The 27038-nt window shown below is 45.1% G+C and overlaps 1 protein-coding gene across 3 annotated transcripts in view; it reads right to left on the reverse strand.

The window, feature by feature from the left end:
* Positions 1–27038, reverse strand: part of LOC101442318 (aldehyde oxidase 2) — a 73760-nt gene that overhangs the window by 29603 nt on the left and 17119 nt on the right. For 2 of the 3 annotated variants that reach the window (XM_071216202.1, XM_023588904.3), the window contains exons 11-26: positions 22314–22465; positions 20656–20749; positions 18904–19013; positions 17414–17598; positions 16542–16725; positions 15068–15160; positions 13896–14065; positions 13223–13337; positions 12940–13062; positions 10425–10521; positions 9836–9960; positions 8984–9117; positions 6877–6964; positions 4461–4547; positions 4089–4280; positions 1454–1681 (exon numbers count right to left, since the gene is read on the reverse strand). In XM_071216202.1, the coding sequence (XP_071072303.1) occupies positions 1454–1681; positions 4089–4280; positions 4461–4547; positions 6877–6964; positions 8984–9117; positions 9836–9960; positions 10425–10521; positions 12940–13062; positions 13223–13337; positions 13896–14065; positions 15068–15160; positions 16542–16725; positions 17414–17598; positions 18904–19013; positions 20656–20749; positions 22314–22465 (2177 nt within the window). Of the gene's footprint in view, positions 1–1453; positions 1682–4083; positions 4281–4460; positions 4548–6876; positions 6965–8983; positions 9118–9835; positions 9961–10424; positions 10522–12939; positions 13063–13222; positions 13338–13895; positions 14066–15067; positions 15161–16541; positions 16726–17413; positions 17599–18903; positions 19014–20655; positions 20750–22313; positions 22466–27038 lie in introns of all 3 variants that reach the window. The other variant, XM_058300401.2, reaches the window with a different exon arrangement.

The following is a 27038-nucleotide window of genomic DNA, read 5'->3' on the forward strand; positions in this document are numbered from 1 at the left end:
CCATTCTTGGGTACAGCAATTTTGATTTCTGCTGGGAAGCTGGAGGCTCTCAAATGGAGACTTAAAGTCGTTGCTTATTTAAAGGTGTCTTTTGTGGTGAGATGAGAAGTTGGTTTCCGTTGACATGAGTTAGGGTGAGAGCAGAGAGGAGGCCGTGGCTTAGGTAAGGAGGCCACTGATTCAGTCCAGGTTTGTAGACAGGACAGTTTACCTTCTTGTGCCTCTTTCCAAAACAGGAACACTGGATCTGAACAGGTGTGTGACCCAGAGAACTAGGGAGGCACAACCTGCCCACCAGGGGAGAAACACGGGAGAGAAGGTGTGCCTGGGGTCTCCTGAGGACAGCTACACCTCCTTAAGGCACAGCTTAGGGCTGTCAGCGTGGGCCAGGAACCCTGCCAACTGCCTTACATTCACTATTTCATTTAATCCTCATTAATCCTAAGAGAGGGTTATTATTATTCTCGTTTTATAATTGAGGAAGTTGAGGCTCAGAGAGATTAGATAACTTGCTTAATATCACAGAGCTAGTAAGTGGCAGAGCCAAAGATTTCTCAGGTCTGCCTGACTCCAGTTGATTAGGGATTTGGGGGCAACGGCTTTATTCCCTAAGATGGATTTCCTTTGGCAAGGCAGCTTTTTTGGTGTGTGTGTGTGTGTGTGTGTGTGTGTGTGTGTGTGTGTATCTACTGGCTGCCAGTATCTGAGTATAAGTGGAAGAATGCTTTCAGTGCTACACACGAGGGAAATCTAATGCATGTAAAATTTTTTCAGTTGTTGGATTTCTGCTTCTGATGGACAGTAATGCTGGGAAGACTTCTGTGCCAGGGCTTTTTCTATTTAATGGACTCATCTCTATGCTGCCCTTCCTCCTTCTTTTGGATAGGGCACGTGAATGTCTTGTCTCTGAGTAGCAAATTTACCTGGGAGGATTTCTGGACTCCCATTCCCATTTCCCCACCAGAGTTGAGACAGATTTTTGGGACAGGTGGCTCAAAAGTTTCAACTGGTCAAGGGGAATTGGAATGACTCCTCTGCCTAAACTTAGGTGCACCAAAGAGTGCCGTGGGCATCTTGGGCACAGGCCAGGAGAAGCCCCATTCCCACCCAAGCCATGAGACCTCTGAGCTCACAGCATCACAGGCCCTATGGGCTCCTGTTTCCTTTTTGAAAAGTGGGGGGGCCTTAGCATTTGTAGGTCACCTGCTTGCTGATGCTATTTCCTGCAATTGATAGGTTTTCCTACTGCACTATGTAAAAAGTGCTTGCAGACAGGGACTGCCTAGGGGAGTTCCGTACATCTCTCCCATGCGGAGTAGGGGCTCAGTACCCCGGGAAATGTGACACTTTCCGAAAGCCATCACAAGCCGATTGGGCTAGGACCGTCTCTGACATGAGGTTTACTTATCACTCATAGTTTCCCAGTAATGGTGGGAAAAGACAGGAGTCTTACTTGGTGGTAACTTGTTGCAGCGAAGCCAACTGAGAACTTCATGGGGATAATGGCAATGCCCTTCTTCTTCCAATGATTCTTCTCATTAAACTCTTCCACTTGCATTCTTCTGCTGTGGAAGGAAGATTTGTCCAGACATTCGTTCCAACATCGTAGCAGAGTCTCAGGGCTGAATGCTTGTTTGTAGATGGTTTTGTCAATTGTTTTGTACATGTTTTTCTCCCTCACCTGAAAGGAGTGGGAAATCGATATGGTAAAGCATAAACTCACTGCAAACTAGAGACTGGAAAAGACTTTCCCAAAGCACAAACTTCAGTGGGGAGGAAGGCAGTGGTGGTTTCTTCCTTTTCTTTGCACACCAGGTGCTTTTGCAAAAATAATTGTGAGATACTTTTCATTTCTTCTTCAATGAACCAATCAGTCTCTTCCCCCTGGAAGTGGTGGTGGTGACTGGTCTTTGAGGGGCAATGGAATGAAGGGACCTAAGGAGGCAGATTTTTTTTTTTCTTTTCCTACATGGGTCAGGGGCTGGAACAGAGTGGGTGGACAGTTCAATAAAGACTCAAGCAAGGATTTATTGTCATAACTAAAGATTTGTTCTGCTAGAGAGAACTAGCACTGCAGGTAACAACATCTTCTCTGAGCCTTCCAATGGACTTTGGAGTATGTGTTAAATCTCCTAAAAATTTTATTTGAATATGAGTATGCCTTATGTTGTGGGAGTCAGCAATGCTTGAAAAAGAACCATGAAAGCCCATTGAGCTATGGCTCTGGAGTTTTTCATTAGGCCGTCTTACTTTAATATGACAGCAAAGAATTATTATCAGCAACAGCAGTGGTATAATACTATCCAGTTTATGAAAACAAATCCTTTAATGAATATTAACTCATTTGATTCTCACAGGAACTCTGCCCATTTTATAGATGAACTGAGCCACACAGAGGTTGACTCTCTTTGCTCATGATGTTACACTTTCCCACATTTTTGCCTATCATTCTTCAAGGCCTATCTCAAGTGCCATCCTTTCTGCAAATTTCTTCCTGATTTCCCTCCCTCTGTGCCAATGGGATATCTTCCTTCTTTATACTCCTGAAACACTTTATGTGACTTTTCTTAGGATAACTATTGGCTTCCTTGTACAATATTTTGTTGTTCTCTTGAGTGTAGGAAATACCCTAACAATCACAAATCACAAACCTGATTGTCCTCTCTGTTGAATTTAAGGTAAAGGGGTTCGAGTGACAATAGCTAGAGTCATCGCTGGAGCAGGGGGTATGTAGTGGGACAAGAGGGGACAGAAGTAGAAAAAGTAGGCTGGGGTCTAATGGAACATGTGGGGAGTGGAAGAGTGTTAACCATCTCAATTGCCAGAGGCTGTCTCTCTGGTCTCACAGCACTGTACATCTGTGCTGCTTGTATATCGCACAAAACAATGCTTTTGGAGGGTAATCTGGCAGTGTATCTCAAAAGTTTGCAAGTGGGGAAGCAGATGTGGCTCAAGCAATTGGGCTCCCATCTACCACCTGGGAGATCCAGGGTTCAATTCTCAGGGCCTCCTGGTGAAGGCAAGCTTGCCTGCACGGTGAGCTGGCCCATGCAGAGAGCTGGCCTGTGCAGGAGTGCTGCCCTATGGAGTGCTGGCCTGCATGGAGAGTTGGTGCAGCAAGATGACACAATAAAAAGAGACACAGAGGAGAGACAATAAGAGATGCAGCAGACCAGGGAACTGAGGTGGTAGAAGAGATTGACCACCTCTCTCTTACTCTAGAAGGTCCCAGGATTGGTTCCCAGTGCTACCTAAAGAGAAGACAAGCAGACACAGAAGAACACACAGTGAATGGACACGGAGAGCAGACAGTGAGTGGAAAAAAAAACACAAAACAATGCGGGGAGGGAGAAATAAAATAAATAAGTCCTAAGAAGTTTTCAAGTGCATCAGCAATCCTCCTTCTGGAAATTTATACTAAGATTACAATAGAACAAAGATATACCCTTGGTACATATGTATCAAGATATTTGTTGCAGCATCATTTTAATAGGCAAAAATGGGTAACAACCTGAATGTGTATCAACAATGGAGTGGTTAAATTACTGTATATCTATATTTCATAATACGTGAAAAAGAATGAGATGGAAAGATGGCTGTAACATATTGTCAGGCAGAATAATATGCATTGTTTTCCATTTTGGTAAATAACTATACATGTGTACATATGTTTATATGTTAATGTTTACACTGTGTATATGAATACAAATGGTAGATAATCAGAAAACAGTCTAGAACAATAAACAGTGAACTGTTAACAATGGTTATCCTCCACCGGTACGAATTGAGGGTATAGAAAAGAGGGCTTTCTCTTTTTACTTTACTTATTTCAGTATTGCTTGAATTTTAAAAAGTGTAATTATTTTTGTACAAATTTAAAAAGGAAAGAAAAAGAGAAACACTTATTTAAGGGAGGGAATGAAATGGGGGGCAGTGAGTTCTTTTAGGTGGTGCTCAATTTAGCATAATGCTGAGCTAGCACTAACTTGCATGGTTCTTCTAGGATGCTCTCTTGGATCATGGTAGCTTGGCTCTCACCTCATCTGATTCCTTAGTGGCCTTGGTGACAACCTTGGTGACAACCTTACCTTTTCTGGAGGGAGGCCACATTTGGCTGCCACAGCTGTGATGCAAGATTCCGTTACCAAGGTTCCTTGAGGAAAGCCAAATCCACGAAAGGCTGTGTTGGACGGTAAATTTGTCATGCACGCACGGCCACGGAATCTGAGGTTGCGGATTTTATACGCATTTTCTAGCTTTAATATGAGAAATTCTGTTACCTAAAGTAAAAGGAGATGTTCACATATATTGGGCAACACTTTTTTCTTTTCTCTGACAGTCATGGACAGAACTGAACTCTGGTGTTTGTTGACTTGAGGAAACATGTTCCATAAAGATTGATCTAGAAATTTTACATTCTATTTATGGTCAAAGACATGGCTGGTTTCTGAAGCACATACCAGCTCGGAGTCATCCAGTGTGCATCCTCCGTTAATGTAGCATTCAATGTCTAGAGCTTTGATTCGCCCATTGTTCATGAATCCCACCTGTACCAAATGAAGAACATTTTACGGATATGTTTATAATTTACATGCCAAGTGTGAGCTACAGCCCAGTTCCCGACTTGGGCAGTACTCAAGACAGCGTCTGCTCCGTGATTGCCCTAGGGTGTACCATGCCTGGCTCTTGCTGTGTTTTCCAGTGCTTGACCAAAGAAGACTTTTTCTGACCTGATTTTTGCAAGCCCTTTCGTGTAATTTTCTGGCTTTACCGTGGGTATGGAATTCTAATGTCCTTGCTGTCTCTCAGCATATATTTTCTACCCTCTTCTTCCTTCCTTTCTGAAGATTTTCGTTCATTTTTTACTGGCTTTCCTTCCAATTTAGCCTGTGGTTTTCTCCCTTTGAGTCACAGTGTATGGTGTATGGGAAAGTCTCTGAGGCGGAGATCCGGGAACTGGATGAATGCGAATGACTGACTGCTCTCATTTTACTGAGGTGAGGGAGATGTTTTGTAAATGGCTGCAGGGTACACAAATAGGAGCTAGCGCTGTTGTTACCATTTGGGATTGTTCATGGTAACTTGTATTTTTCTGAAGTTGCCACTCCCCTCTTGCTCACCCTGACTGTTTCATCTGTACCATCAGATGAAAAAGAAAATTTCCATGCACTATTGTGAATTTTACCAAAAGGATTGGCCCTGGTCCCTTTGTCTTTCTGAAAATAAGGGATAAATACATCTGAAGAAACCATACAGCTGTAGGGTTTTCATCATCTACTCCAAGAGAAACGGATAATAAACCACAGAGCAGCTAGGGAATGTAGGAAAATCATCTACAAATTTGGAATTTTGATAAGTGCTAGGCTGAAGGTTAACCTTTGACTTTTCATGAAGAAAAGGCCCTACCTTATAAATAAGGTAGCAGAGATATTTCTTAAACTAGTAAATATACACTTTTCAAGAATTTTGGAAGAACCCATTTACACATAAACAGCTATGATGCTAATTAAAAAAAATCTCAATGACCAAGCAAAACTTGTAGCTATTTAATAGGTTTGAATGAGGATATATGTATTAATATGTGAATATATATATTATATTTTCTTGGAAGTGAAACTATATTTCTTTTAAAATAAAATTTGGATTTTTCACAAAGTCCATCTTCCTCTTTTTAATAATATTTTGTAGTCTTATAGTAACCGAAATATTAACAGTCTAGAACCTTTCTATGTACTAGTACTGAGAGGGTCTTGTGATTGTGATTTAAAGCCTAACTTATAACCCAGGCCCAAATTAAAGAATTTGACAGTCATCCTAAGAACACCAACTGTCACAATCTTGGCAGTGTGCCTAGAAGTTACTCTTGGGACTAGAAGATAACAATAGCTGTGAGTATTAATTTCTGTGCTTTGAAGGCAAATAAAAAGTTCAATGGGCAATACGGCTCTTCCTTTTTAATAATTACAATTAACTAATGTCAATGGAAGAAATAACATTGTTCTGCTGCATGGAAAGCTGTGATTTTGTAATATAGGAAAATAAAATAATGTAGCGGTTGAAGGCAATGACAAAGTCAGAGAAAATCTAGCTATGTGTATGCTACTAGCAGTTTCCAAATAAAGCATGTTTGATAGGAAAACAGTACATTAGAACAATCCTAACAATTCATTTACAAATTTGAAAAGTCAACTAGATGCCAACAAGTATTTTTAATAGTGTTTATGCTACAGCTGCATTAAAAATGAAATGAATGTGGTTTGAAAAATTTTAAATTATTTCACTAATTAGTGGATTCTTTTTCCCCTATCTGCAAAGAACTTTAGAGACACTTTTCATAACTACTTGGTGGAAACATTAATAAAAAATGACTTTGCAGTTAAAACAGATAAATTGTTAACCATTTCTCTTATAAAAGAATATATTTTTCAGTAAAAACTTATTGAAGTATATCATTCATACATGAGCATACATAAACAATAAGTGTATAATAAAAGTTGTGAACTTAAAAAACAAACATGTATACAGTCAAGGAATTTTGGCCTAACAATGTCTGTAGCCTCTTTTAGTGGTTTTTGTTTTTGTTTTTGTCTGTGAGGAACCACTGATGTAAACCCTTATTCCTTCAAGTAGTGTTTTCTTATCACTACTTGAAATTATACTTATATCATTAATCTTCATAATTATATACTATATTTATTAACAATTTCTCATAAAATGTTATGAGGATTCAAATCAACAGGCTCCTCAGTTAATTTTTTAGATGCTGAGCTTACTGTTTATTTTAGAGTTCAGCAAAATAAAAACAATAGAAAAGAACAAAATTATTAAAATTAAAATGAATAAAATAAAAAATTTAATTTCATCTTTAATACTCACTTTATATTTTCCAAATAAAGGGTGTCTTCCCCCAGTTATTAACATATCATCTTCCCGATCAAGAACAAGACGAATGGGGTGACCAGTTCTAAAGAAAATAAATATTAGCCAGCTTCTCCATCCATCTCTTCTACTCATTTACCATCCTTCTGTCCCTCAATCCATCCACCCTGTATATATTTATTGAATGCATGCAATGTAGTCCTTTTTTTTTGCCCAGAAGTTACCAGCGATTGAACCCAGGACCTTGTACAGGCAAAGCAAGCACTTGATCACAGAGCTACAGCTGCTTTGAATGAATAGTGTATTCTTGGCACTGGTCTGAATTAAAGTATGACAATAAATTACTATTGTCTCTCATAGTTGGAGGTTTTGCTAATGGAATTAATGTCCCATGCTAGTTAACTTATTTTCTTATTATTATTAACTTATGGCTTCAAATTTGACCTTCATGCAGGTCTGGTACATTGCATATTCCCACAACCTGTTTACAAAGGAGTACTAGTGTGAACAGTAAATGCAAACTTAACACTGGGAAAATAAGACCAAACACTCATAGGATGTCTGGGTTAGCATCTTCATTTTCACCCACGAATGCTACTATGTTGGTCAATTGGGTCCTTGGGTACTGGGGCGCCTCAGCCTTTCTATGTCTTGGGCGGAGGTTCCAGACTTTGGAGGGCAGAATAATCATCTCGAGCCCTGGTGAAAATGTATATTCTTGGCCCCTAGCACTCAGACTCCTCAATAGGTTGGGATGGGACCCTAAAATCTTCATTTTCCCCAGTACGCTCATTGATTCTGATGCAGGTGTCCTCAGGAATACATCGAAAACTCACTACTTTAGGGCAGGGTTTCTGGGCCTTCTCTAATGGTGAGAATTATCTGGGGCACTAGTTACATGTCCATTTTCTAAGGTCTCTCTTCTGATGATTCTGATTCAGTGTGTCTGGTATAGGAGGCTGAAATTATGATGACCTCAAGTTACTCCTATAATCAGGGAGGACTGAGAACATGCAGTAGGGATCACTTAATGCAAGGCAGCTGTGTCCCAACACGAGGCCGTGTTTTAAGGCACTGCTTCTCATTCTTGGCTGCATAGTGGAATCATGTGGGAATTTTAAGAACAATACTGACGCCTAGGTCAGCATGGGGGCAGCCTGGGTGTGGGGATTTAAAAGCTCCCTAGAGGATTCTAATGATCAGACATGTTTGAGATGTCTTAAAGGCATAAAGCCTGGTGGGAATAAAATGTTCAACTGGTTATCCCTTGATGGATTCCTACTGGGTGTGAGCAGAGAAGAGCTCATTCTGGAAAGAACTGGAGATGGGCATCAGATCTTGCTTTTTTCCACCTCTGTTTGCAGACTGAGACACTTCTCTGAATGCTTCGGGACCTAGCTCTGAACTACCAAGAAGTTGTCAAAGAAAGTGGGGCTGGTGAACTTTGCAGGCTGAGTGAGGCTCTGACAAAATAGCATTGAAACAGCTCTAGAGAACGAACATGTAACGGAGAACCCAGCAGTGACATCAAACATGACGGCGGAGGTGTGGATGGCAAAGGAGGGAACCCTCTGGGCTGAGGTTGCTTGGGTGGCCTCTTGGAGGATGTCCACTGAGCACATCTTGAAGAGCCAGCCCTTCCCAGGTGAAGGGAGGCAGAGGATGGAGAGCAGTTCTTTTCTCTCCCCACTCTGTCCTGGGCTGAGTAGTAAGGAAAGCAGGGGGAGGGAGGGACGGGGAAGGACCAGCTTCCGCCTTGGCAGTCCTCTTGGGCAGGGTGGCTCACTCCACGCCTAAAGTGGTCACCGGCCCCTGACAGTCAGGGCTGAACAGCCCCAGGCCTGGAGATAATTAATAATAACATTTTTGCTTTTTATAGCTTATTGACCTTTCAAAGCCCTCCTGTGTATTTCGACATTTGTCATAACTCTCGGTGGTAAGAGGGTGGGTATTATCTACATTTTATAGATAAAGACAGAAACTGGAGGCCGAGTGACCTAAGGGCACCACAGCTAGTTTTGACAGCAACCCATGTGACTCTCAGGCCACTGACTTGCCCCTCAGCTGTGCATTTTACACCCTCCCCAGCCCCAGACACACTCACTTGATAGCACCCACAGCAGCAATAGCCCCAAATACAGCTGGTCTTCCCACTTTTCCTCCAAAACCTCCACCCACTCGTTTTACGTGACAGGTGATCCTGTTGATGGGGATGCTTAACGTGGAGGATACTGTTTTCTGTAAAATTGAGATGATGGGAAGGTTTTACAAGAGTGAAATGGCAAAGCAGCTTTTATTTCCTGAAACATCTCCCAACAGAATTCATTCACATGTACTGTCAGTAAAAAATTGAGATAGAGATTTGTGAAACAGATTTAGACTCTTCAGTTCCCAAACATCGTTAATCTTCACAAAACAACCCTTCCAGCAAAAAAAAAAAAAAAAAAAAGGTATTTTCTAGAGGGGAAACTGGATTCCTTTCAGAAGTTGGGTTCCTAGGCAAATGCCTAGAGCCAAAATCCCAAAGAGATGGAAAACAGCAAATACCTTAATAATGAACAAAAGGAGAAGATATATTTGCAGCTAAAACCTACAGTAGTTTGTGACTGGGGAAATTAAAATGTGCTATAAAGGGATGTGTTTATTCCAAAGGCTGTCTGTAATGATTGTTTTAGAGAAACATCAAGTACAAAAATAATTCAGGGTTGTCATTCAGTTACAGAGTTCATTTCAGCATGATGCAGGTAAATATAGTCTTTAAACTAAGTGACAGTGGCCCTTATTTACATGCAAGACAAAAAATAAAAGGTAAAAAGGCTCTGGGGTCTTAGCTGCTTTCCTTTACTTGGGAGTCTAAGTTTCTTCAGGTGAAATGGCTGCCCACTATGAGGCTGTGGGGATTGACTGCATGATGGAGGTAAGAAGTTGGGGAGTTGGGGGCGATCCCAGATCTTACCTGCACATGGGCTGGATCCTGTGTTGACACATAAATGTCCAGTTCTTTGTCCTCTGTCTTTGGAATTACCAGTGCTCTTTGCGTTTCCATGTAAAAATGCTCCTGTCCTCCAACATGGACCTCCCCTGTAATCGCAAGCACATGGAGACTCCTGAGGGTGCATGCTGATTGTGGGCGGCCATTTTTGAGAATTCACCAGCAAATAAGAGATGAAGTAGCTGGCCTGGACTTGTCCTGGCCACGGAACTGACAGACCAGGCATTTGTCCTATGGTAACCAAGGACAATCTGTTTCAGAGATCACAGTTCTAGGTAACCAGTTAAAAAGCCAGGCTCCATTCCTCATTCTACCCTTGACTAACCAACACCTTAGGAATTTTTCTTCCATTTACTCTGTGCTCTCTACTCCTACCTCCAAACATAGTTTCACACATACCACATGCACATTTTGAGAGAAAGAGGCATAAGAGGAATTTGGCAAGCTCTGAGACTTTAGAGGGTTGTCTTTCTGAGGGGAAGTCACGGGCTCTTAATACCTGCTTCAGAATAGGATTGGGAAAGGGGTCTATTAAATATCCTGAGTAGCGTACCTTCAACAATTTGATCAATGTTTTCAAATGCTTCTTCAACGTTTCCTTGTTCAAGTTTCTTTTCAGGACATAGGAATGAATTATGTTTTATTGCATCCTGAATGACAGGAAAAAAGCACAAAAGTCAAGTCTTCCTACTTTTTCTTCTACTGGCAGTTTTTTCTTAAAAACAAAAGCCAATTAACTCCTAAAAATCATCATCTACTAAGATACATGGAAGGAGTCATACAAAGAAAGGAGTACTAGAGTATTTGGCTCACTGCGGAGACAGGATGTCAGAGAGAATGTGCTAGATTTGTAGAGAGAAAAAGCAAGAAGAACTAGTGAAACCTTAAGAAGAGGCTTGGAGATGTTATGATGGTCTAGGCTAATAAATACTCATTTCTCTTTTTTTCAACACGGATCTCCAGGGAATAGGTGATAGGTCCAAATGCATTATGGGTGAGGTTCTGGGCCCTCACTTTTAAGCCCTCTCCCTGAGGAAAGACATGCAAGTTAGTATAGTTAGGTAACTCCTGTACAAGAGCCTCTAACTCAGGAATCAGAAAGAACTGAGGCCGTGTTGAGGGAGAAGAGACAAGTCCTTCAGCACCTCTAAGGTAAGAAAGCCCAATAGACATTTTAGGAAGTTTGTTTGTTGCTTTGGGCATTTGGTATATTTCCCAAGGGCTTTTCCAGCCCTTAGTTCTGTTTTTCCCTAACAATAATATGAACTGACTTATGTAGGAAGACTGGAATCCACTCCATTCTGTGGTTCTGTGGATTGAATCTACTGACAGCTGGTTCTGTTTTAACCTTTAGACCCAAAGTGTTTATCCCGTGCTTTAGAATGGCACCTGTCTTCTGCATTCCCAGATTCCATCAGCCTTACATTCCATAGCCTCTCTTTATAATTATGATAATGAAAATGATAATACTGAGAGCTGCTAATATGCCATTTTGAGTGCTTTACCCATATTAATTCAGACTTAAAACAACCTGATGAGGTAGATATTATTATCTCCATTTTATACATGAGGAAACCATGGCACAGAGAGCTTAGTAACTTGCCCAAGGTCACACAGCTAGTAATAAGTGGAGAAGCCAGGATTCGAACCTGGCTTTTTGGTTCCAGGACCTGTGCTTTTAACCTGTATCCCTAAATATCTCATATACATAGTCAGAAATAAATAAAGTGTGGATTGAATGAGTGAATAAATAAGTGTTGGTATTTATGACTACTTTATTATCTGCTTATGCTCACAAAATAATTTTTCACTGGCTGAGGATATCCCCCTTCGAGAATACTCTAGATCTCTCAGTATTTTGAGTCCCAGGATATTTCATGAGTGCCCTGGACTGCCCTGTGACCGTTACCATTTCCTGCCTGAGGAAAGTGGAATTAGAATTGAAAATTTAAAAACCCATATTAGAAAGCTAATACTACACAAGGAAGGGGAATGAGCCAAAGAAAATGACTTGGGCTTCTTGCAAACTTGGCAGATGAGAATTTGGAGTGGAGCCGGAGTTGATTTGGTTTAGAAAGATAAGAAATATGATTATTTTTATGCCTTGAATATGGAGCAATTAGTACCTATTAGATACATTTTAAATGTTCAAATAATGGCATGAAATTTTGGATGAATGTTTAGCTCATAGTTCACTAGGACATTTGAACACTTTTTATTGTCTGAGACATGCATACAGGCAAGTAAACTTTTCTCAACTCAATTACTCTGATCTTGTCCCTTATTAGAATCTGAAAACCTCAGTCCATGTCTGAATTTTCTATTCTAATTCCATTAATTTTGCTGGAAATGCTATCTTGAATTTCCTTATCCAAAACCAGAAATGAAGAGTGGAAATTTCTGTGGAATTTCACCATGACAGTCCCAGTGCATCTGGGCTCCACCTTGAAAACATTATTATTTCCAATATCTATTTTCATCATTTTCTTCAACTAACAGAATCCCCAATTTTTAGCTGATGTTTGGCCACCTGGAATAAAATCAACACATCCCAGCTCCTGTGGCAGTTAGGTGTGGCATGTTCTAACCAATGAGATACAGGGAGGTATGTGGAGCTTCTGGGAACTGTCCTTAAAGGATGGGGTCTGCTCTTCTTCGTCACCTCATTGTCCCTATTGTCTGGAATGTGGGTTTAATGGTTAGAGCTTCAGCAGCCATTATGGACCAAAATATGACCTGGAGAAAGGAAACCATGCATGATGGAGCAACTAGAGAGAAGAAGCCTCACCTGACACTTGGAATCCCACCTAAGCCCTGGACTGATCACGTCTAGACTTTTGAACATGAGAGAGAGAGACTTTTATTCTGCTTTACTTCCTTCTCTGTTTCTTGATGCCAAAGCCAATTCCACCTCGTACAAGTAATATCTTTCAGAAAAAGTTCATTTTTCCAGAGCAAGCCAGTGACAAGAAAAAAAATGAAAGCTCCAAATTAGCCTTGCCCAAAGATATTTACAAAGGTACTTTAGAGTCTACAACCTTGTGGGAAAGATGAACCAGCCTGCTTACCTCGATGGTAAAGATTACGGGCTCCAGATCTTCATAGGTGATCTTGACCTTTTCAATTGCACGCTTTGCCTGCACATCTTGCTCTGCAACCACAGCACAGATAATCTGGCCCACACAAAGCACCTGTGGACAATGCATGCAGAGAGTGGATAGAAACTTCTAGGTGAGAGGAGGCTAAGCTCAGCCCTAACAGTGTCTGGAGTCTAAGCTGGCATTGTTAAGCAATCATAACCACACTGGGAGATTATCCGCGGAAAGTCAGCTGAGAAGGTATATTCCGTACCTCATCTACAGCCAACAATTTGTCGTCTTCGGCACCATTGGTGCCTGGAATGTCCTTGGCTGTTATCACATCAACCACCCCGGGCATTTCAAGGGCCTCAGAAAAATCAATTGATCTGAGCAAAGAGAAAATACTTAAGAAGTGGAAATCAACAAGCTTTGAGGATATCAAACCCAAGGAAGAGATGGAGCATGATTGAAAATCAAAATATGCATCAACTGGCCCAGCTCAGGCCCCGGTCAATCAGAATGGACACGCCATGGAGTGGGGGCCAGGTTGTAACACTTCAGCTGCTGGAAGCATCTGAGGGTGGGGCCACCATGGCTGCAGCAAAAGGTGAACCTGGGAAGCTCAAGACACTGGCCAATTACCAACTGGTAACGAAGTAGGTATTTCAGTGTTTTAATACCAGCTAAGTCAGTTACTCCACTGTATCGTGCCTGAGGCTGCAGCAGGGAGATGAGGTTTGTGACATTAGGATGGAAGCAAGGAACCCATAACTATGAGTATTGTTCTGTCTTTCATGACGGTCATTTCTGGATAATCTCCCTCCTCGTGGGGCTGATGACTTATTTGTTCCTGTCATTTTAGGTTCAAGACATTGCAGGGACATGAACATGTCACTTGGAGGTAATCCACAGGTGTGCTTTTTGAAGCCTATTCATTTACTTACATGATTTTTGCATGAGCTCTAGTGCTGGTCACCATAGCCATGGAAAGTTCATTATCCACCACGGGGATGTCATCACAAAATACGGCTTCCCCGGTGGCATGTTTCAGACCTGACAGGTGCATGATGGGGCGTCCAACTGGATCTTGGAGAGGCTGGTGAGAATCCACACTCTACAGAGTAAGACAAGAGACCTTTGAGTTGCCCTAGAAAACCTTATTGTTCAGAAGTGGCCTGGCCAATTGCCGGTGCTCCTGATCTAGGGTTGAACAACCAGCTGGTCGCCCTCTGGCAGCAGGATGCTGGGGTAGGTCAGATGATGAGAAGGGTAATTTAATGATGCAACCAGAACGGGCAACTGTCATTTCAGTTATGTGGCAATGCCGTGGACAGGGCCAGCCTTTCTGATGAAAGGGCACCCCAGCTTCTATTTTTGGCATCTCCTTTTCCCAAGTTGTGTGTCTGTACTCCTTTCTTCTGGAAGTCCAAGGCTCCCCCTGTCCTGTCTCTCGAGGTATAAACCTATTCACACATAATATGGTCATGGTGATGAGGCCTAAAGTGATGGTTTCTGAGCATGAGGACCAAAATCCAAGTTCAGAACATGAGCCTCCACTTGAGCAGGGCCTCTGGAGGAGGGTTGGGAACAGATGGCAAAGGAGTTGACCTGACCCAGTCAAGGTGCTGTGGCTGCCCTGAAAGTGACACTCAAACCTCACTGGGAGTGTCGGAGTGCTAGAGCAATACTACGGGATTTCTAAATGGTCCTGCAAGAATGGTGAGTTCAGGCGCTTACTTTGCTGACTGGAGATTAAACATTTGTAATCAGGTTGAACCTTGCTGCTCTCCTGCTCTGTTCTCCCCCCACACCTGGCTCAGCTGTTTGTTTGAGTAAAGATCAAATGCTCATACAACAGCAGTTTCAAGAGACTCCCAATTATTACCCTGTAGTCAGGTGATCAGACTGCCCCAGGTTGCCTCAGCAGGGCCTGATCTTAGATGCCATGTTTCCCTGACTCGGCCTAAACAAAGAGCCAAAGTGCTAGTAACAACTAGAAAGGCAGAGCTTAAACAACAGCAACAAACTAAACTGCAATTCTGAAAAGCTGGCTTGTAGGGCACAGCTATAGCTTATCTCTTTATTTCTAGGTTTCCATTAAATTAAATTCACTGACCTGGTATGTTTGGACTCCCTGGGGTATTGTGGCAGGGAAATCTTCCAGAGCACTTAGGAATTGCTCTGCAATTTCAGGATAACGATGGCTGTCCTGAGACAGGATTCAAAATAATAAAGATAAGCTGGTTAATTTTATGCTTAAAGGGGTTTTTGATTTATGTGTAAATGATCTGGCTAATTATTTATGAAACTGCTAGGCCAAGGTAGCCTGGGTCACTGAAATCCACACTACTTGCTGGACTGCACCTTTTATGAATGCGTCTTGCTTGTCCCCTTTTCCACACAATGAGGAACCAGACCGACTGGTTTCAATCTGCTCCTCAAGTCAGACTGAGGAGTCAGAGGCCTGCCAGCGTGCTGGTGGCGTGGGGCTGGGCCAGCCTTCCCAGGGTGGGCAGGAGCAGGCGTTCACTGGGCCTGACTGTTGTTCTGAGGAACTCAGCTTGTCTGGGAGAGCAGTGAAAAGGAGAGGGACACTTTGGGTGTCTTGATTCAGCAATTAAACGGCAGGAAGGATATTCTGGTGAATGGTTGGTGAGAGTCTTCTGGTTGGCGTGTGGTGTGGCTGGGGAACAGGGAGTGCGAGGTGAAGTGAGAGTTGTACTGAAGCTGGGAGAGGAGGAGAAAGTCCTTGGGAAACCACCCCAGGAGGTATGAGTGACCAAGGAAGCACTGCTTTCAGAGCAAAGGGAGCTAAAGTGCAGACGAGGCAGGGCAGGGCTACCCTGCTGGCCAACCAAATGTGTGTCAACAAAATAAGGACGAGAGAGAGAGAGAGAGAGAGAGACAGAGACAGAGAGAGACAGAGACAGAGAGAGACAGAGAGAGAGAGAGGAGATATTTGCCTTTGTTTAACTTATTCTGGAAGTTTACAATCAGAAAATTTAGACAAATGCTACTTACATATTAGCATATATACATGTTTTGGTCTTTCTGAAATTTTAAATTTTATTTTATTTTTCATATTGAGTATAAATTAGAAGAGGCAAAATCAATCTGTAGTGACACAAAGAGATCACTCGTTGCCTAGGGCAGGGGTGGGAGAATTACCAAGGGGCACAAGGGTACTTTTTGGGGTGCTGAAATCCTTCTAGACCCTGTTTGCGGTGGTGGCTATAAATGTATACACACTTGTCAAAACTCACTGAATTTAAATTGGTGCATTTTATTATATGCAAATTATATTTCAAGAAATTGATTTTAAAAGAAGAAAGTTGTGTGGTGGAGGTAGGGGCAGCATATCGTGTCTGTGCTCAGAGTTCACAGAAAACATCTATGGGCTGTAGATACTTTGGCACCCCGAGCCCCATGGAGCGTTCGGGATTGAATCCCGGCAGCAGGGCTGGCTGTGTATTGACAAGGCCTGGCCTGGGACAGGTGACAGGCCATGGCACAGGCCACCCTCAAGAAGAGTAGTGGGAAAGTGCACTCTTAGGGCTCCAGGGAGCACAGAAAAGCCAGAGCACACTTACAGGCACAGAGAAGAGCTGTACTAGCTTCTTCAGTTCCTGCAAAACTTGCAGGTAGAACTTGAAGAGGAAGCTGACGACCAGAGTCCTCTTGAATTCCACCTTCCCACCTGGAGCCGAGCCTGGGAGGGAGACTTCGTCCAGAACCAGCCTGCACGCCTCATCCAGCATCAGCTCATTCCAGCGTCTGGTAGGGCGGGAGGCGGGAAAGGACCCCTTAAAAGGCAGCCTTGACTGCATGTGCTAGATATTGGACGGCAACATTTTAGAGACCCCAGATTTAGAGACGCCCTTTTTGAGTTGCAAGGGAACTTAGAAACCTCCTAACCAAGCCCCTTAGGAAAACTGAGGCCTGGGGAGGCAGCACCAAGTGGCTCACGGGTCACGGCAGGGTAAGGATGGAAGCTGTCCACTGCACCATGCTGTGGAGCCAAGCACGTTCAAGAGCAGACATCTAGAACCAGATATTAAATAAACAGATGATAGGGCCAACTCCATTCCAAACAGAAAGAACTCGGACTAGGATGACTTTGCTTAGGAAGAAATACCTGAGCAATGGGAACTTCAGGTGTCACTGGGTGCTACCCAGTATGGGTTTGCTGGCGTGTTGATATACCTAAGAGAGCTAGGGACAGGTGGGGGAAAAGCATGCTGGCTCAACTCATCCTGGGCTTTTTTGTTGTATTCCTTACTCAAAGACGGGCTACCAATCAATCAGGTCAAATAAGGTTTGATTCAAGTAGCAAAATTACAGAAAGAACAAGCAGTGATTTTACAAATAGGAGTATCCCTCTCTCCGTGCATTACCAACACTTGCTGAAGTCATGTTTCCACTTGTTATTTTACAAGCCAAGGTTGCAGAGTTTCTTGCTTACCTCCCTATGAGCTGCTGGCAAGATTTATGTGCACTGATCGTGGCAGCCCCTACCCCTCCATATGCGATGCTCAGGTCCTCAATGGTGTCTGTGCCTTCTTTGAAAAAGACTCTCATGCCAGCATTTACATCAGGCAAGGCGTTTTGCTGGCACCGAGCCTGTCGGAAGGCTGATACAAATTCCCACTGGGTAGACAAAAAACATTTTGTTGTTATTTGATATGTCAAAACTAAAAGTGTGGTTTCTACAGTTTTGGTGCCACTAATTATTCACATAGATTTCATGTAAGGGGACACTTAAGACACGTGGCACAATCAGAGGATGACTTGGCTGCTCTCTTGTTCAAAGTGAGGCTGCTGTCCTCCCAAAGGCCTATCCCAAATGTCCTGGATACCCAACAGGGATCACCGTGCACTGCCCCCTAGGGCCAGATGCCTCTGCCCAGAGCAACGCGAAAATATTTCCATGCGCTCTACTATCCAGGTGCCATTCAGACACTTCTGTCCCCTGTGAGGATGGAGGAGTCCCCACGACACAGATGCTTTTAAAGGAGATTTGCTTAAAGTGCAAAGAAGACCTGTTGTATTTCTTTGTTAGAAAGATTAATTTTTCATTCTGTGAAGCTCAAAAAGGAGCCAAATAGAACTTTCCAGCAGTGGTGGACTAGGGAACCTTGTATCAGGGGCAAGAGCCAGGAGGGTGATGGCTGCTCTAGCCGACCGCTCGGCCCTACCCCCCTGCCCTGCTGCCGAGGGGGTCAGGGAAGATGTGTCCCTGCATGGGTTTCCATCCGCGCAGCAGCAGAGGTTGCTTATGCTCGGGTTGGCCTGGTTTTGTCCCCTGCCTTTACACAGATGCACATTTGATTGGGAACAAGTGACGCTCATACAGGGCTGAAAACATTTAACATAAACCTAACCAAGGAGACTCATGGCTTACGACAGGCCGAGCGTGTGTACATGTGCACGAGCGTGTTAAATTGCCTGTCCCTGGGAAGGGTGTCCTCTTGGCTTGAGGTGCAGCTTTGGGGAGGGCCCGGGGGACAGAGTGCGAGGACAGAGGATGACCTTCCTAGCCGGCTGGGAGGCCACGGTAACCCAGGGAGCCTGTGTTGGCACACCCTGGGCTCCCCGTGTTCCCAGGAACCGCCGCAGTCGGTGGACGGGAAGAGAGAAGCCTGCGCCCCAGCCTCCATCTCCCTGGGCGCCGGGCGAGGCCCCTGTCCGCAGCCAGAGAGCTTCAACTCCGCCTCGCAGTCCGCCGTGAACTTGGCGCCGTGAACTTGGCGCGGAAGCCACGGCGGAAACGACCGCCCCAGATCTGCCTGGGGCTGCTCTGCGGCTGGTGCCCGAGGCCCTTGGTGCTAGGCCCGTCCACAGGGGGACGGAAAACAGGAGTCCAGCACAGCCTTCTTTCCATCTGCTTTCAGATTTCTACAGCGGTCCTGAAAAGGGAAAATCCACCCTCAATGCCACCGGCAGAATTCTCACCTTCTGAGAGTGAGGGATATACACAGATTCCAAGATTTCCTCTGGCTTAAGGTCTGCACTTGCCAACCCAGCAAGAAAATGCTCGTTTAGAGGAATCTGCCGCCTACCCTCTGTTGAAGAAAATGACATCTCAGGGCATTTGCAATAAGGAAAGCAACCTTTTTCCTTATTTTTAAACGTTGGCAGAAGAGAAAGTGACACCTCTCTCTCTGCGCAGAGCAGCGCGGCACTTTGAGCCACCATTGCAGGGTTCAACCCATTCCCCGCATGGGAGGGCAAGGAGGGTGAGGGGCAGCTTTGTGACATTTCTCTAATTGTGACAGTTACATGAACCAGTCTCCCCCTGCCTCGAAGGCTGGCCGGCTAGGTATGGTCGGCTTTCGTTCCTTCAGAGGAGAGGCTGGTTGCATAACCCATTTATTGCTTGGAATCAAGGGAAGGGCCTTGCTTAAGCTAATGCAGAGTTTGTCTCCACTATTAACAGAGTCCAAATCACTGGATTTATTTTCTGTTCTTGCTGCTGCTGCTGGCTGCTAAAGCCAGATATTTATACCCATGAAGCAAAGCGAACAATTAGCAAAACCTTTCAGCCCACTGTCGCCACTCGGTGGACAGAGCCGTGCCCTTTGCTTTAAAAAGTGGTTTGTGGGGAAAAAAATGATTTGTGGCTGCACTAGAGGTGCTGTGAGGAGAACAAACCGCAGCCAGGCAAATCTGACGTGTTTAATTCCTGGCATGTACGTGTTTAACTTTAACTCTGGAATTTAGGTGTAGTTGAGGAAGAGGCCAGAGTGCCCCAAAGAGCCACCTCCTGGTCTTTGCCGGCCAGCCGTGCTGCTGGGTCAGTCAGCAGATGGCCCAGGGCTTGCTGAGGGTGGAAGTGGCGTCGGCAGGGCTGGAAAAGCAGAGCTCTTAAGGTCATGGCAGCACCCCAGTAAAAAACCACCTGCGCTCTGCATGGGGCTGGGCCATCCTGGCCTTGCAGGTGGCCAAGGGTCTCGGCTTCTCTCCTCGACGTGGGGTGGGCGTGGGGGACAAGCTGAGCCTCCCTGGACAACAGGCCTGGAGGACTCAGCAAAATGGTGGGAGCCGGCGGCCAAGCGGCCAAGCGGAATAGAGGCCCGAGATCTGCCGGGCAAAGGCTTTCCTCTGCCAAGTCTCTCCCCCACACTCCCTGACTTCCCATCCACTAGGGACTGCGTTGCGGTAGCCCCCAAACACCTCGGGGAGGGTGAAGGGGTGGGAGGGTGGTAGGCGAGAAGAGGAAAGGGGAGGCGCGAGCCTGCATGGAGCCGCTGGAGGGCAGTGCGTGCTGGGCACTTCTGGGTGGTCCAGCAGGGAGCAGCCCCGAAGGAGGCCACAGGCTGTGTGTGGGTGGTGGGGAGGGGAGGCAGGAGGAGGAGGATGGGTGGGGTCCAGGCCACGGGGTGGGGGTGGCCACACCAACCTCACCCTCAGGCAGCCTCTGCAAACCACCCCTGGTGTTCGCCTGCCAAGCATAATACACGGGCCGAGTGTGTGGTCCGTGTGGACGTGTTGCCAGAAGGCAGCGCCAGCCGCGCCCTTGCCTTTGTGTGCCTTCCTCCCTGAGCCTGAGCTCCCCCTGGGAATTGAGAGCCAGAGGCCTGGGCTCTGAACTTAAAGCAGTTCAAGAAAGAAACGGAAAAAGAAAGGAAGGGAAGGGAGGAGGAAGAAAGAAAAGAAAAAAAAAGAAAAGAATAAGAGACTAACACAGTTTGGGGGGTAGCTTACCTTCTGAGAGCAGATTGAGGGTAGTGTTGCCCACAGCCAGAATTGGATTCAGGTCCGAATAGTGATGCCGGCTGACGATATGTCCCCCTAAGGACTAAGGAGAGAGAGCTACAGCCTCCATCGCTCTGGCCAGCGATATCGGCGCTGCCTGGGCACCTGCCTGTGGCCTTCTCAGTGGCTACTGAAAGGGCCGAGGGGAGTCCCAGCCTGACAGGGGGGTCTCAGTCCAGACCGCCAGGGAGCGCCTCTCCCACCGGCTGCTGGGCTTGGGAGTGGAAGCAATGGTAGCTGATGCTCACACAGCATCTGGTAGGTTCCACATGCTGCCTAACCTCTTTATTTCTTTTTTGCCTAACCTCTTTAAACGTACTTAATCCCCACAGGAACCAGTGAGACTGATGCCATTATTTCCACTTTACAGATGAGGAAACTGGACAAGGAGAAATTGTGAAATGGGATCACGATCTCCCAGTTAGGAAGTGGCAGGACTGGTCTGCAAACCAAGCACTGCGGCTCAGCCACCCATTGTGAACCACCCCCTGCTCGGCTTTGGCCACGGCACCCAGGGCCACGGGACCCAGCGCAGAGGCGTCGTTCCGCCTTCCATAGGCGGGATGTCAGCCTCGGTTCACATGGGCCAATGCCATGTCGCGGCTCCTTTCCGTGGTTGGGAGACCTGGCTCGGATCCGATTGCGCCGGGAGCATCTCAGAACTTCGGTCGTTCAGCTCCTTCCCTCTAGTATGGAATCTACAGTGACCCCTCGGGGCCAGGACAGGGAACTGCACTCCTTGGTTCCCTTTAACATAGCTCTGAGCTGAAACCTGCCTCCCTGGGCTCTCATTCCCCCGGTCATTCTTCCCCCCTTTGGGATCACAGGTAATAAATTGCATCTGTGCTCAGGAGTCTGTGATCAGAAGGCAGCTCTCGCGTTCCTCTGCCTACACCCTGGCCCCCTCAACCATTCCCCTTTTGGCTGTGGTTTCCAACCCCACTCTCCTGCTGCCGTCTCCTCACCAGACTATAGGTGTCTAATCAGAACCCTAACGGGGGAGAGAACATTTTGGAATTTCAAAGAAAACATGTTCTCCGTCGATCCCCCATATCCCAAGGCATTCTAATAGACCATTTGGGGCATGTGGTGGAGGGGAGCCCATGTATTTTGGAAACCGCTTTCTTCTGAGGTGGAAAACGACCAGACCTTAAAGTGTGCTCCAGACCTAAGCATTATTTTCCAGCTGAGGCGTGAACAGTCGAGAGCAGAGCGGGCCACCCTCCTTATTCTATATACTGTCCTTCAGTTATACTTGCCGCCCAAGACTAAATTAGGATCTTTGACAGTCTTGTGAAAGTAACAAAACCATGACATCTTTTTTCCCTCCTGTATTGCTATTATACTTAGTCTGCTGAGCTTGACTTACAGTTTTCTTCTAAATATTTTATTAAATAATGTTTGTTAAATATTAAGTATTTGTTTATTATGCTGGTTGTTTCGGTCTGCTGAAAACCCTTTTGCACGTGGATTCTGCCAATGCCTATTTCAACATTTCATTGAGATTAAGAAGTGCCTCCCCACCCCCCCCAAAAAAAAAAGAGAAAGAAAAGAGAAAAGGAAAAGAAAAGGAGCTGTGTGGCCAATGACCAGCTCTAGGAACTTACTGCCATATTCCGGATCTGCTGACCCGCCAGGCTCTTCAGGTGCTTCAGGAGAGCTCGGTACGTCTGAGATTTCTCCTCTGGGAGCTTGGAAACCCTCTCAGCCAAGACGTCCTTCACTTGGGCCAGGCTGCACCCAGCACCTATTGTCACTCCTGGAAAGCAAATTGTTTTTATCGATGACGTGGGAGAAGCAGTAAAACTGTAATCATGATGCCAGGGGCTTAGTGTTGGGCCAGACAGTGGCTCATCAGCCTGGCTGCCCTGAGAGTCTCCAGGGAACTGAATATCAGCACAGATGTCCAGTCCTCAGCTCCATAAAATCGGGACCTTTGGATGTGGGGATTTTAAGGCTCCTCAGGTGATTCTCTGGTGTAGCCTGTGTTGGGAGCCCCTGGACAGGTCCATACTCTTTTTTGAACAAATGAGGAAATAGAAGCCTAGAAAGAAGGAATGACAATAGCCACGAGCAGGTGGCAGATCTTGCTAGAACTTTCCATGATCCCCTTCTGACTTGATCATGGTGAAGCTGTGTAAAGCTGTTTTGTCATTAAGTGGGATAAAACTGATGGCATTACAATAATGGTAAAGGTCTCTCTTTTTTTTTTAAAGATTTATTTATTTCTCTCCCCTTTCCCCCACCCCCGCCCCATTTGTCTGGGCTCTGTGTCCATTCGCTGTGTGTTCTTCTGTGACCACTTCTATCTTTATATCAGTGGAACTGGGAATCTGTGTTTCTTTTTGTTGTGTCATTCTTGCTGTGTCAGCTCTCCGTGTGGGTGGCGCCATTCCTGGGCAGGCTGCACTTTCTTTCGTGCTGGGCGGCTTTCCTTACGGGGCGCACTCCTTGTGTGTGGGGCTTCCCTATGTAGGGGACACCCCTTGCGTGGCACTGCTTGTGCGCATCAGCACTGCACATGGGACAGTTCCACATGGGTCAAGGAGGCCCAGGGTTTGAACCGTGGACCTCCCATGTAGTAGGTGGATGACCTATCCATTGGGCCAAATCCGTTTCCCAGGGTCTCTCAATTCCCTTAATCAATGTCTAAATTCAGCAACCCTTTGACTGCCAGGTTTTGCACCCCTGCAGGGAACCCCTTAACCACCAGTTCCAGCCAATTAGAACACACACAACTCTTGAGAGGGGCCGCCCCAGGCATTATCCCTTTAGTTGTTGGGTGTGGGGAAGTTGTGGTCCCCTACAGAGGGACCAGGGAAGCCAGAGCAGTGGGGGAAAGCACTAAGATCTGGTAATGCTGTTTGCTAACTGGTAAGGAAGTAATTCAAAATTGTAACAACTGTTGCACCTATACTTGTGAGTACTAGCTTCAGAGTTTCTTTACAATTAAGGGATGTAATGAGTTCAAATCGACCTTCAAAAGTGGTCACCCAAATTGGCCTTTTTAATTAGCTTTCCCATCGTTCACAGTTCCCCTGCGGTTTGCAGAATGAAAGCTAACACATAAGGGCCTGATTTGACATCACCAATAAGACTGAGTTCTAAATGCAGTTAGTTGGCTTTTAGCAGGTTTCAAGCTGGGCTTTAATTTTGTCCCTAGTTGATAAATATTTAAGAATATTTCCCCCTCCCATATAGCTTTATTTTATCAACATTAAAAATGTCCTTGGCACAATGCTTCCCCCACTCTCTGCCCATATACGTACACCCTCCTGCATCTCTTCAATAATCTCAGACAACTTAACTGATTGGGAAAATCAGTTGACTGAGCTGACCTTAACTATCTTTGCACTAAACCAACCTCGCCTAAAAATAACTAAACTTACCCGTCCTTACTGGAGTACCTCATCCTGGAGACCCCCTGCCCCTGTTTCCGTTTCAGCATCTCATAACAGGCACTCTAACATGGCATCCCATAGCCTTCCCAGGTCCATCAGCAACGGTCTATTAGCTTCCTCATCTCCACACGTTCCACTGGCGCTTGCTTTTTAATTTCTGTAAATAATCTCGGCCTTATCTTTGCTCACAGTTGTGATGGGAAGACCAAGCTTGTTTTCTGTCATTCAATTCCTCCCCTCTATAGCTCCAGAGTTCTTCTTAGTGAGATTGAAACCAGAAACAAACAGATTTACTATAAAAATAATAATAATTACTATTAAACTTTTTAAGGTCAGAAGCATCACATAGTCCAGCATACTGTCTCTTATCTGACAAAGGCAGCAAGTGGCCGTTCACCCCCAGGCTGGACTAAAAGGCCAGCTGTCTGTTCTCTTGCCTGGGTCGTCTCCAGAGCTGGGCTGGCCGGGGACAAATCATTCTGGGCTCTGCCTGCCTCTGGGAGCCTCAGGATTCTCTTCAGTATTAACTGGCAGAACCATATCCTTATATCCCCTTCTTCATCGCCTTTCCAGTAACAGCTCAGTGAATGAGCAGTTAGAGGTCATAAGAAATGAAGGATAGCTGCTATTTAGACTCCTCTGAAACAACAGAGTAGCAAAGGAGCAAAAACTGTAAACTACGAATTTGTACAATAGTTTGTCTTCCCTGCTCTGGGGTTACTAGGTCTCAGTGCATTTTTCCCACCATTTTTATCTTTCTAATGTGCTGCATGCTTTTGCTGTGAACTGAGAAACTAAGGTTTAGTAGAATTGTACATAAACTAAGAGTCACTGAGCAATGAATCATGCCCTGATATGAAGGCTCCTGCCAAAGAAATATGCAATAATTAGTTAGACATGTGCTTGGTCAGTCACTGTCAAGCCATTTTACTTTTACTTAATTTACTTAATTTATTTTTTTGTGGGTTGATTTGCCCCCTTATTTGTTTATTTTTAGTGTGTTCTTGAAAATTGGGGTTGCTAAAAGCCTGTCTCCAGTACTAGTATTAAGTACCTACAATTTTAGGTGAGCCTCCAATTCATTAATGGATTAATTTGCCTTAAGATTGAAATAAGTGTTTTTGCACTTCAAACTAATTTTATAACATGTGTATGATATTGATGGTGAGCTTAAGCTTTTTGCAAATTTTTGGGATGAAGCATTGTAAAATGGAGACCAAATTTGATAAGCTTGAAATTTACCTAGGAAAGTCCTTCATTTTTTAATGTGAATTCTTAAGATGGAGAAAATGAAGGAAAGTGATGCCACATCTAATTTTCCTAAGTACAGATTTAAAACACAGGCGGAAGCCAGGTAATCCATGTTGGGGCTCTGGTTTGACTCTCGACTTGGCTCACATTCCCTCCTTACTTTGTGATAGGTGTGACACAGCTGAGCTGAGAAAATCCTCTTTACTGTAGTTCTGGTCACATTTCACTGCACACCTGGGCCCTGGTCACAAACCAAGCAAGTATTTAAATGGAGTTGCAAAGGGCTTCAACTTTGATTCCCAGAAAGGGAGCTTGTTTTAACTTCAAGCTTCCATGGATCAATGGGATAATCACACAGCAACTGTTTGAAGCACTTACTATACTAAAGATTTTGATAAAAAAAAAAAGTATACAGAGCCAAACATGTACATGATATGGTTTAGCATGCAGAATTTAGTCACACGTTTCAGTCAAAATCACAACCAACACAAAAATTATCTCCTGGTGCAGGGGAGAGTGGGGTATACCTGACTGTAGCGTCGCCCTCTCCAAACCAACTGCCCTTCACTCTAGGAATGCTGGAAAAGTCTGAGTCATGGGAAACTCTCCTGAAAGCCACTAGAGGGTACTCGCGCTTTAATTTTTAGAGGCCTTACAGCACTCCGATCCTGCTGGTCCGGCGAAGGCCCCTTGTTTGAAGGTTTCCTCAGATTTCAGAGTCTGGCTCTGCTTTGGCCACAGAGACCAAACTGAGCAGTCAATTCAAATCGCCCACAGGACAGGCCTTGGGTGGGCCTGGAGGTGGGGAATGGGTGGCAACAGAAGTGTCCTAAACTGGGAATTGGAAAGACTGTGGCTTGGTGACATGACCACCAGCCAGAATGGGGCACCGGGCACATCGACTTTCCTCTTGCGTCTCAGTTTCCTCATCTGTGAAATGAGGAATTTGGGTTATAGTGAGGATTTTGAACTGTGCTCTGAAGGCCTGTCACAGGGACAGATATAGGGGGATCAGAGACAAGGATGGTGAAAAGGCTCTTCCCTACTTCAAACAGGTTCTTCAAACCTGTTTTTATTTAAGATTTGAGGACAGGGTTGTGGTGCTCAAGAGACGTTTGGAAAGCAGTGAGCTAAGTGATGCCTGGGGCGCAGAGCGGGGCAGGGTCTTCCGTCCTGACTTCTGCTTCCATGAAGGTCTGTAGCCCCCCGTCCTTTGCTTCCATGACTTGCTCTTTTCTTCTCTCCCTTGTGCACACACCAAGCTTTCAGGTAAATCGAAGAACATTCCTCTCGCTTTCTAAACGGCATTCAAGACCAAAGCTGTGAGACAGTGGTGCTGGGCACAGCAGGCAGGGTCCCTTCCTTTGCTCAGGGCGGGGTCAGGCCAGGGAGGGCCGGCTTGCCAGTTTTCAGCACGCTCTGTGTGGCTAATGACAGTCAGAAGCCAGGAAAGTGGGACTCCTGGGGGCAGTGGTTCCACATGGCGGGTCCCCTCCCCTGCCCGCCACTGTCCCCCACTACCACACCATGGCCTACAAATCAATCGTGACTAAAATTTTCCATTTCTTGTCTGCTCAAGTTAAGAAAGTCATCGTTACCACTGCATCTCATTACACTCCTTTGTTTTTTCCATGTATCATTTATGGGTCATTAACCGGGTACTTCTTACACATGTGAACA

This window comes from Dasypus novemcinctus, chromosome 7, assembly GCF_030445035.2.
Source record: "Dasypus novemcinctus isolate mDasNov1 chromosome 7, mDasNov1.1.hap2, whole genome shotgun sequence".
NCBI lineage: Eukaryota > Metazoa > Chordata > Mammalia > Cingulata > Dasypodidae > Dasypus > Dasypus novemcinctus.